At 52.5% G+C, this 10,947-nt stretch overlaps 1 protein-coding gene across 1 annotated transcript; it reads right to left on the reverse strand.

Moving 5' to 3' along the window:
• Positions 1–5,036: 5,036 nt before the first annotated feature.
• LOC120299624 (G-protein coupled receptor 12-like) lies at positions 5,037–8,133 on the reverse strand. Its single transcript, XM_039324607.1, has 2 exons — positions 7,800–8,133; positions 5,037–6,172 (listed from the first exon to the last, which is right to left on the reverse strand). The coding sequence occupies exon 2, from the start codon at positions 6,162–6,164 to the stop codon at positions 5,037–5,039; it is 1,128 nt and encodes a 375-aa protein (XP_039180541.1). The 5' UTR covers positions 6,165–6,172; positions 7,800–8,133.
• Between the last annotated feature and the right edge of the window lie 2,814 nt (positions 8,134–10,947).

Below are 10,947 nucleotides of genomic sequence, written 5' to 3' on the forward strand. Positions count from 1 at the left end.
AATCCTTGTTTTATTGATTGCATGTAATATTCTAATTTTCTGAGATTGTGGATTTGGGGTTTTCATGAGCTGTAAGCCATAATCATCACAATTATGACAAATCACGGCTTGAACCATCTTGCTTTGCATGTAATGAGTCTATCTCATATATTAGTTTCTTCTTTTAAGTTGCATTACTGAAATAAATGAACTTTTGCACGATATTCTAATTTTTTGAGTTTCACCTGTACAAGCACCTGAGTGGACATTTGCAGATAACTGGGGGATGGTTGGTGGGGGGAAGGGATTTTTTTCTTTATATTGTTTGCATGGGAAAACCTCAGATCCAGCTTATGCTACTTCTATAACCACCTACCCTTCAGTAAAGTATACCCTTGGCAAAAGCAAAGGGCCGGAAGCCTTTCTTAGATGACGGAGGAGGACGGTTGACACTTGGAGCAACGATCTCCAGCAGGCATGGTCCAACAGCTGTTGGTGAGTCATAATCATGTCTCCAGTGCAACAGATCCCAAAGAGGTTCTCCACCATCTGCTATGGCAACACTTCCCCTTAAGCTCCTCATCCTTTTTTTCCAGTTTCAGCTAGAAGCGCCAGGAATGGAAGCAAATCTATTTTGGCAAAGAACTCGATCCCAGCTTACCAAGCAATATCTAGAACATCTTATGAAGGGGAAAAAAAGATTGTATGGGATAAACTGCTCAAGACTGGCCCATTTTGTTCAGAGGTTCGGACAAAACTAATGAGTCTGAACTAGTACTTGGAGTGAAACAGATGGAAATGTCTGTTTTATTCAATGCCAAGAATGGCTCTTTTGATCTTGGAACATTCTGAGGTTCAAGGCATCAGTGGGGGGGTGGCAAAGAAGGTCAAGAGATGAGTTGTGACCACATGACTGAATCCAGTGGTGGGATTCAAATATGAGAACAACCGGTTCTCTGTGTGGATGCCGCTTCCAGAAGTCCATTCTGGACCTGGGCAACAAAAAAATTAGCTACCGATTCTGCCAAAGTGGAGAGAACCAGCTGAATCCCACCGCTGACTGAATCCCTGGACTTTTTTTTGGCATACATTGTATAAGCTGGACTGTTGCACATCTCTGGGGAGGTTAGACTGATTGTGTATAGCAGAGGTTCCCAGCCTTTTTTTGCACCAGGGACCAGCTTTGTGGAAGACCATTTTTCCAAGGACCAGGAGGGGGGGAGAGATGGAGAACACAACCTAGATCCCATATATGCACGGTTTCTGTAAGGACCCACCTCAGCTAACCACCCAAGGAAGCAGATCTCTTGAAACAGGTATTGTCTCAAAAATTCTGCTTTCTTGGATGGTTAGCTCACCTCCAGCTGTGTGGCCCAGTTCCTAACAGGCCACGGACCGGTACTGGTCTGTGGCTCAGGGGTTGAGGACCCCTGGTGCATAGATCAGATCCTGTGCCAGCTTTTAGAACAGGAAGCAAGTCTGAAATAGTGGTCAAATAGCAACATCTCAATACCCAAGGCCAACTTTACACGATGCAGCTAATAATTCCATTTCCTCGGTCACCATAGCATGCCAAACTAAAAATGTGGTTGGCTAGTTGGTTGAGCAGCATGTTGTCCAAACAGAAAAGAAGAGAATACTTGTAGCTCAAGGTTGAACTGTGGGGTCCTTGGTGCTCTCTGAGCTGGGTGGTTTTCAAGCAGCCATTTCATTACCCAACTAGGTAACCTCACCAGTTCTCCTGATGAGGTTACCTAGTTGGGCAATGAAACATCTGTGAGAAAACAACCAAGCTCAGAGAGCACCAAGGTCTTTACATCTGAACACAACCACGACTTTTGCCACCAGCGAGAGTGCATATCGAAAAGAGACAACAAGCAAACATCCTTTTGGCACGTTTTGGGGACAATGCCCCAGACTTTAATCTCTCTTTTTCAATTTTATTTGTCAAAATAACTTTTAAGTATTCCTGGACAAGTCACAAACATTGTATGTGCAGTAATAAAAATAATTTACTCTCAACAAACGAAGGTATAATAATATACACCATAGAATTGCAGTGCAATGAAGAGCATTGATTTCTTGTGTCTTTCCTCTCACTCTCCCCTCGCCCCACCCCACCCCAATAGTCCATAAAGTGCATTGCAAGGGCTCGGGTGAACCCGCATGGAATGGTAGCTAGCAAGTGGGTCATTTCTGATTCCCTTTGGCAAATCCAGGTGCATGTCTCCCTTCAACAAGGAGCACTGAAGCGGGGGAGGGGGGGAGAGGGTGCATTAGCTTGCCTGCAGCTTGGCCTCTCCAGGATACAATGGGTAGTAACATTCTTCCACCCAGACTTTTCAGAAGTCTGGACCTCTTGAGGGATTCGTTAAGGTCGTGTCCCTCTCCTCTCCAACTTCCCGTAAGGTGGTATGCTTGTATGCAAATGATGTGACAGCTTTCTCTTCCTCTCCAGATATTTGGGATAGTCACCTCTCAAAATGCTCAAGAGATGCCTGGCAAACTGGGAGAGGAGAGTGACAAGGAAGAGAAAGGGAAGGGAAGCTGGTCGGCTTTTGAACCCCACTGTATGGGTGGGTGGATCACTGACATATGCAAAATAGACCTCCTTTCAAAAAATACACACACACACAACCACACACACACACACACACACACACACAAGATAAAGCAATAAAGGTCTGCCTCTACGATAGAATTCAACTTCCGCTTGCTGTTTCTTTACTTTTGGGAGGAGGGGGGATAACCCTTAGCTTTTCAAACTGGGCGCCTTCTACAGGTGTTGGGCTACAACTCTTCTAACCTCAGCGCTGGCTAGACCTGATGGGAATTGTGGTCCAACGCTTTTGGAGAGCAAGAGGTGAAGGAAAAGTGCTTGACTTTGAGCTAGGGTAGTGTTTCCTAGGAGGGAGGGGGGAGAATGAGCCGCTGTGTCTGTGGTGTTGCACATGGGCTATTGTGCCTCATGTTACAGGCGTCCTACCTCCGCTCAGCCTCCCTGGCTGCCCCCTACAAGGCCGCAAAAGTTGAGATATAAATCCAACAGATGAATTCAACAAATCCAAGACAGTTTGGTGGTAGCGAAGAAAAGATGGCCCCCTTCAGCAAGGATGCTTCCGTAGGACATCCCATCCACATGTTCTTTTTTAGCAGGGCCCCCACCCCTCCTTTCCACAACCCACATAGAAGCACTCCACCGCTACTGAGCATGCTCAGTTCACTTTAAGCTTAGGTTTTGAAAGCGTGAAAGGTCAGCTTTTTCCTTGAGCCATTAACCTTTCTCCCTCAGCCGCCCAGCAGCCGCAGTGCATCCTTTTCCTTAATCAAAATAAAACCAAAGACAAGGGGCAATTTGCTAGTTTCATATCCCAGAGAAAGTAGACTTGAGCAAAAGATGCTCTTCAGATGTCTTACGCACATAACATTTATATTGACAGAACATGCTGGCTAAGTTGAAGGTCCCTGCAGGGTGGTCTGCTTAATAAAGCTGGGACTTAATAAAATGGACCGTTTAAAAGGGGAGTTGATTTCCCTTGAATCAGAACAGCAAAAGGGGAAGGATGGGCAGAATAGTCGAAAAATCACATCTGCTACCTGTGGTTCCCGCATTCTCCCTTTTGCTTTCATTGTAAGTCAGCCTACTTTGCCCGCCCCCCGCTCCTTACTTCAAGAATCACCTTCAAGTACAAAGGGGGTTGCCTTAGTCACACACAGTCAGACTTTAAAGTGCTTTTAGGCCTGTAGATCCGCTCACTGGGTTGCACTGCTGGAAATGGGGGGGGGGGGAAGACTCCCTCAACACACCTTTCCCCAGCCCACGAATCACACAACCTTCTTGAGGGGTGGAGATTAAACAGGCAATACTGAAGGACGGGAAGGTTTCCTGTCTGTCTGTCACGCGTTCTACCTGACATGCGCAAGACACCTCCATCTCGTCCCCCCCCCCACGAAAACCTCCTCGGCTGGGGGGGTCTCCGGGGCGCCTTGGAAGGCCGGCTGCGTCCGGGGAGCTGTCCGACGCTGGAGGTGCTGAACTGGGGTGGCGAGAAGCCATTTTGGCTGGCTCGAGTCAACCCATCACGACTCGCTTGGTCGGTCGTCACCGCGTGTCTTGCGTGTGGGCTGCGTGCGTATGTGTGTGTTCGTGTGTGTGTTCGTATGTGTGTGTGTGTGTGTGTGTGTGTGTGTGTGTGTGTGTTGTGTTTTTTCAACGGTTGTTTGGATATTGCATAGCAGAGAAAAAAATCTGATTGGAATAATATATATATTTATATATATATATATATAAATGGGACGTCCCTGACAAACGGCCTACGCTTTTCCCACGGTGATAGTCCGTGCAAAGGAGTCCGCGGTGGCGTTTGCATTTAAACTCTCACATTCGAGCTCGTCAAAATGCAGATGATCGGCTGCTTGAACCTCATTTCCGCCCACAAACCACACATAGCCCAGCCCCTAAAACCGTGCTTATTTGAAAGAGGGGCAAAACCCCACCGCCCATCCCGCTCCCACCTCCTCTATTGCCTTCCTCCCCCTCGATTCCCCATCCCGAAGGCTCCTCTCACAGGACCTGTTAAAGACCCGCCCCCGCCAATAAAATATCATTTAAAAAACAAAATCGAAATCCATTCGGGACCCTCCTCCCCCTCCCCACCCCTTCCTGAGATCCAGGCTTTACACTAAACGCGAAGGGACTGTAGAATGAATCCAGAAAAGGTCTTAAGGTCAAAGACCCCACATTTTGCAATTACCCTCCACCGAATCCGTCGGGACGGCGCTTTGGCCAAATTGCCGCCCCCTCCCTTTGCAGGGAGCCCCAAGCCAAAGTCGGATATAAGAAAATAACCCTCTGGAACTGACTTTCCCTCCACCTCGGGTTTCGTTCCCCAGAAAGTTGGCTGTGGCGCGTTTCTGCGCCGGGTTTCCGTTCCTTTCTCCTGCGCGGGGGGGGGGGGATGGGGAAGCCGAGAATCCAGACGTAAACCGGGGTGGCGACGGTGGCGGGGTGGGGGGGGGGGGCGTTGGTGTCCAGCTGCCTCCGGCCCCGCCCGCCTCTACACGTCGCTGGACGTCCTGGGTCGGGAGGAGAAGCCGGCCGGGATGCAGGCGCAGCAAACCAGCCACAGAGACTTCTGGATCTCGGGGTTGCGGAAGGCGTAAACCACGGGGTTGAGGAGCGAGTGGCAGGCGGCCGGCAGGGCCAAGGAGTAGGTGTAGACCTGCGGGTAGGAGGCGTCGGCCACCAGGGAGTAGACGGCAAAGGGCACCCAGCAGAGGGCGAAGGTGCCCAGGACGAGCGAGAGCGTGGAGAGCCCCTTGCGCGTGGAGGTGGCCTGCGCGCTGGCCACGAACTGGTGCTGGACGGCGATCTGCTGGGCGTGCCGGCAGGCGATGCGGCAGATCTGCCCGTAGAGCTGCAGCATCAGGGCGAAGAGGAGCAGGAAGGCCACGGCCAGCACGGCGGCGTTGTCCCGGGTGACCGGCCGCAGGACGCTGCAGGCGCCCGGCCGGCGCAGGCAGTTCCAGCCCAGCAGCGGCAGGAGCCCGACGGCCAGGCAGGCCAGCCAGAGCAGGAGCAGCGCGGCGGCGGTGAAGGTCCGCGCGCGCTCCGAGTGGTAGGTGAGCGCGTTGGAGAGCGACAGGTAGCGGTCCACGGTGATGGCCAGCAGGCTGCAGACCGAGGCCGAGAAGGCGGCCAGCAGCAGCCCGGCCGCGCTCAGCCGGGCCGCCTCGCTGGGCGGCTGCAGCAGGTACTGCACGCCGAAGTTGACCACCAGCCCCAGCCCGGCCAGCAGGTCCGCCAGCGCCAGGCTGCCGATGAGCAGGAAGGGCGGCGCCCGCAGGCCCGGCCCGTAGACGAGCACGGCCAGCACCAGCGCGTTCTCGCCGGCCATCAGCGTCCCGGCGGCGCACAGCGCGATGTCCCAGGGGCTGACCGAGCCCGCCGCCTCTCCGCCGGCCGGCCCGGACCCCGCCCCGCCCGCGCTGGCCGTGGCGCCCGGAGCCAGGGCGACGGCGGGGCTGCCCGCGGCGGCGGCGGCGGCGAGGTGGGTGGGCGGCCAGAGGCTGGCCAGGGGCCACGAAGAGGCGTTGAAGAGCACCAGGAGCCGCTGCTGCTGCTGTTGCTGCTGCTGCTGCTGGCGGAACTGCTCCTCCATGGCGGCGGCCGGGATGGGGAACATCGCTGCGGCTGCGGGAGGAAGAAGGCCGGGAGAGTCAGCGAGGGAGGAAGGAAGGGAGGAAGGAAGGAAGGGAGGGAGGAAGGGAGGGAGGAAGAAAGGAAGGAAGGAAGGAAGGGAGGGAGGGAGGGAGGGGGGAGGGAGGGAAGGAAGGAAGGAAGGAAGGAAGGAAGGAAGGAAGGAAGGAAGGAAGGAAGGAAGGAAGGAAGGAAGGAAGGAAGGAAGGAGCCTAAACGCCCCGGCCATCTCCCGGCTCTCTGCACCTCGTCCTCGCGACGGTTCCCCTCCGAAATCGCCCGCGATGGCTGGCCGAAGCCGGCTCTTGCTTGAGCGGGCGGGGGGTTGGACTAGATGACCTCCAAGATCCCTTCCAATTCTGTTATTTTGTCCAACCCCCCTGCCCTTCAGCCCCTTCTCTTCCTTTGGATCTTTTGCCTTCCAGGTCCTGGGGTGTGGGGCGGGGTGGGTTGGGTTGGGGGTCCTTAACGAGCCCCCACTTTTTTTTTTTTTTTTTTTACAATTTGATCCGCTCCCTTTTCTTTCAGCAGAAGGTAAATGTTGCCCTGTGGACAACTTCACCTCCTTTCCCTCTTCCTTTCTCCCTAGGCTTCCCCCCCTTCCCGCTCCCCAGAAGTGTTGGATCGCTACAGGTCCGCCGCCGAGGAGGATGGGCTATCTAGTCGAGTGCAACACTTGTGGAGAGTGGGGGGGCAGGCATTTCCCCTCCCCCGCAGGATGCGGAGGCGGTGACATCATCAGCCCCTCCGTTTTTTAGCTGCAGCCAAAGGGGAGACCAAGCATCCCGCAATGGCCCGGCTCTCGTGGCTCGCTTTCTCACGAGTTCGGAGCTTTGAATCCCGGGTTCCGTTTCTTGGCTCTAAAGCTGGGGCTTCCCGGGGGCCGGAGGGAGCCTCAAAGCCTGTCCTCACGACGGTTATAGCGGCCCAGCGGCGGTTGGAGGTCGCTATAAACGAAGCACCGGCTCTCCTCCCTTCCTATCCAGGGCAGGGGAAGCGCCGCGTCTGCTCCACAACTGCGGCGGCCGTCTCCTAAGCCGCCAGAATCTCGGCTGCTGCAACAAACCCAGATCAAACCAGGTTGCCTGCCCTGACAAGCCACCCGCCCTCCGCGCCGCTGGGAAGGAGACGCGCTGCTGTTTCTCCGTCCGGGCCGATAAGGACCCGCGTCCCCCTGTTTCAGGGTCTTTACCGCCCCCTCCCCTCCCCTCCCCCCCCTTCCACGCAATCCGAAATAGCCCAGAAGTCTCCTGCTGGTTTTCCCCCTTCTTTCCTGAGAGTGGGACGGCCCGGGACTAGGAGGCTCGCGCGAGACCCCACAGACGGGCGGAGAAAACCTCTGGGGTGGGGTGGGGTGGGGGGTGAGACTTGGGCTGGGCTGCTGCTGCTGCTGGTGGGGCAGATACAACGCCAGCCTTCCCCTCTGCCCCGCACTCTCCCCCTCGACCCACTAGCCAAAGGACCGGACCGGGCAAGGGCGCGCAGGGGGAATGCCTCTCCACCCGGTTGCGCTTTTGCAGGGATGCCAAACTAGTGGCTCCGGGGCGACTGGTGCCCCTTCGGGTCTGGAGGGGCAGGGGGGGCCCCGCTTGCGACAGCCTCTTTTTTTTTTTTTTTTTACCTGGGGCTGCGAGTCGTCGGACAACCTCGGGTCCGGCTTGCTTCTCCGCGCCCCGCTGGTTCAGTCTGGGGCGCAACCCGCGCGTCCTTCCCGGGCGAGCATGCTGACTACCGAGGCTGGCGGATGGCGGGCAGCCCGCAGCTCTGACTATCCTTCGCCCTTTGGGTCTGCTGATAAATCTCCCCTCTGACGTCAAAAGTCTCCGCTTCTATTCATGACCGGCTCCCAGGCTGTGAATCAGAGGCGCCCGTGATCAGAATAACAACCAGGGCGTCTTGCGCGCTCTCCTTCCCCCCCAAGCTCCTCTTAGGTGTACACCCAGATGCTCCGGCGTAAGAAGCCCCGCCCGGCCCTCTGGAATTTCATTCATAAACTGGCTGGGACGCGCCCCTCCCTCCCTCCCTCCTTCTCCAAGGTCAGCTATTTCAGGCTAGCTTTCTGGGCAGGGCGGAGAGAAGACTTTGCCAAAACCGGCCAACCTGCAATGAGAAGCCTTGTTGGTTGGTGTGTTTAGGCAACGGTGTATCTTACAACCAACTTTGGGCGGCTCTCTTGGGGCGGAACCCGAGGAGGACGGGGGTTGTTGCAAAGGGAGGAAGCTGCTGCCAGCCTTCACTGAGTAAAGGGGAGTGAATGGAGGGTATTTTGCCTCTTGTTTGGCTGAATCCAAGGAAGCCCCGTGGGAAGTGCAGGTGCGTCAAGCTACAACATTCCCAGGCAAGAAACAGTCATTTGGAGGCAAGGCAACCATCTCTCCTTGCAGCACGTCTGTGGGATCCCAAAGGTAGAGATGTAGTAAAACTGTATTCTTCGTGGAACCATTTCCTCTCCTCCAGACAAATAGTATGAATTTAACAATTTGAGCCCTTATAAACAGAACATTATAAACAGAACAAAGATCGAGGGCAAGAGAAGGAGGGGACGACAGAGAAGGAGGGGGCTGGATGGGGTCACTGAAGCAGCAGGTGTGAGCTTCAATGGACTCCAGAAGATGGTAGAGGACAGGAAGGCCTGGAGGAACGTTGTCCATGGGGTCGCGATGGGTCGGACACGACTTCACAACTAACAACAACAAAAACAACAGTGATGCTGACATCCCCTAAACCAGTGGTTCTCAACCTTTTTAATGCCGCGACCCCCAACCGGTCGTAAGTCGAGGACGACTCAACCAATCGTAAGTCGAGGACTACTCAACTGGTGCAGCACCGTTTGCAGAATGGGACTTTTGGCGGGCTCAGCAGGACGGAGACAGCCTGGACAATTCCTATTGGCTTTTGAAAGCCAATAGAATTAGACTCTATTCAAGAGAGTCTATCCTATTGGCTTTCAAAAGCCAATAGAATAAAAGGGAGGAGCACAGCTAAGGAAAAGGGGGAAAAAATGGCGGACTGCGTTGTTTGGCAACCCCCGTGAAATGGTCGTTCGACCCCAAATGGGGTCCCGACCCACAGGTTGAGAACCGCTGCCCTAAACCCTGCTGAAAAGGTCACCTAGACTGGTAACAAAACGTTCAGAAGCCGACCCAAAAGCTTGGAGAATGAACCTTCATCCTCAATTTGAATAAACTTGTGGGATGGAAAAGAATTTGTTAAGAAATTATTTTGGGGAGGATGGAGAAGTATTCCATCTCTCAACCTATACGTGGTAAGATATTGTGTATATATGTGTGGTGTATATTGTACACTTTAATGCAAAGAAACCAGACATTACAGTTGCTGACCAAGAAAGGGAGACACTACCGGCACGTGAAAATGCTGACCCAGATTGTGGCTGCTGCAACAATACACAGTCCTCTGCTGGAGATCACGGAGAAAGGAAGTTGCAAGGAAAACGGCCCACTAAATTTCTTCCTGGCAAGCTCTGTGCAGGTCCAGTCACCAAGAAAGGGAGAACGGTTGATCTGGAACATGATTAATGGATTGGAATCAGTTCCCCTCATTCTGCTTCTTGATGTTGGTTTGTTTATTCGTGCCAGCAGCATCGCCATTTAAATAAGGCATACTGTACGATATAAAATTTAAAATATAAAATAGAACATTGAAATATGTACAAGTTAAACAAACCTTGCCCAGAAACTAGCAGCATTAATTGCATTTTTGTCGCTCTGCCATGAGATCCTCAACTGTACACTGATTAGGATGCGAAGTGCAGGTATACATACTGTATGTGTTGTCGCAATCGTAAAAGGCAGAAGCAACCGATAGCTCCATTTGTTCAGGGTGTTTCTGGATCTTCTTGCACCCGCAATCTATTCAATGATTTCCATACTTCTTGATGAATCTTTAGGATGAAATAATAATATAAAAATATGAAGCAACCAAAAGAATACTGAGAAACAAATGTGGAACATAGTTTGAAGAAGGGGGAAGGAATAAGTCAAGATTGTGTAGTGTCAAAGGATCTGTTTTACTTACACTGCTTAGGCTAGGACAGGGGTGGGGAACCTTGGCTCTTTTATGACTTGTGGACTTCAACTCCCAGAATTCCTGAGCCAGCACAGCTCAGCTTGGAAACCTCTCCGTTTCCCCTCAGCATGGATGGCTCAGGAATTCTGGGAGTTGAAGTCCACGAGTCATAAAAGAGCCAAGGTTCTCCATCCCTGGGCTAGGAAGAGCAGAAATTTGGGAGAAGCATCAAACTATGTGAGATATGCTGATGGTACCAAGATGGTGGTTGGGTCCAATGAAAAGGAATCTCTTGTTGAAGGTCAAACAAAGATTAAAGCTGCTCCCCTGCCTTCAAAAACAAATCAAAGGGCCTAAAATTTTATAAGTGGGCAATGTCAACCCAATGCAAACAATCAGAGAATGACACCTAAAATGCACAGCAGGGGTGTCCACACTTGACAACTTTAAGACCTGTGGACTTCAACTCCCAGAATTCCACAGCCAGCATGGGGAATTCTGGGAGTTGAAGTCCAGAAATCTTAAAAGTTTCCTAAGGTTGGATTCCCCTGATTTACAGGAAAGGTGGCTGTAGTCAGGAAATAAAAAGACGTCTGCTAAATGGGAGAAAAACTATGACAGATACAAGCAAAATATTGAAGTGTAGAGATCACATCCTAACAACAATGGTATACATTGTCAAGACTATGATTTCCTAAATTATAATTTCATGGCTATATTTGGCCACCTAATGAGAAGGAAGG

This window comes from Crotalus tigris, unplaced genomic scaffold, assembly GCF_016545835.1.
Source record: "Crotalus tigris isolate CLP2741 ecotype Arizona unplaced genomic scaffold, ASM1654583v1 scf7180000024303.721469, whole genome shotgun sequence".
Lineage (NCBI taxonomy): Eukaryota > Metazoa > Chordata > Lepidosauria > Squamata > Viperidae > Crotalus > Crotalus tigris.

What these genes read in the sequence shown, in the direction of transcription:
- LOC120299624 (XM_039324607.1), bottom strand. Translation starts at nt 6,164, where the DNA reads ATGTTCCCCATCCCGGCCGCCGCCATGGAGGAGCAGTTCCGCCAGCAG.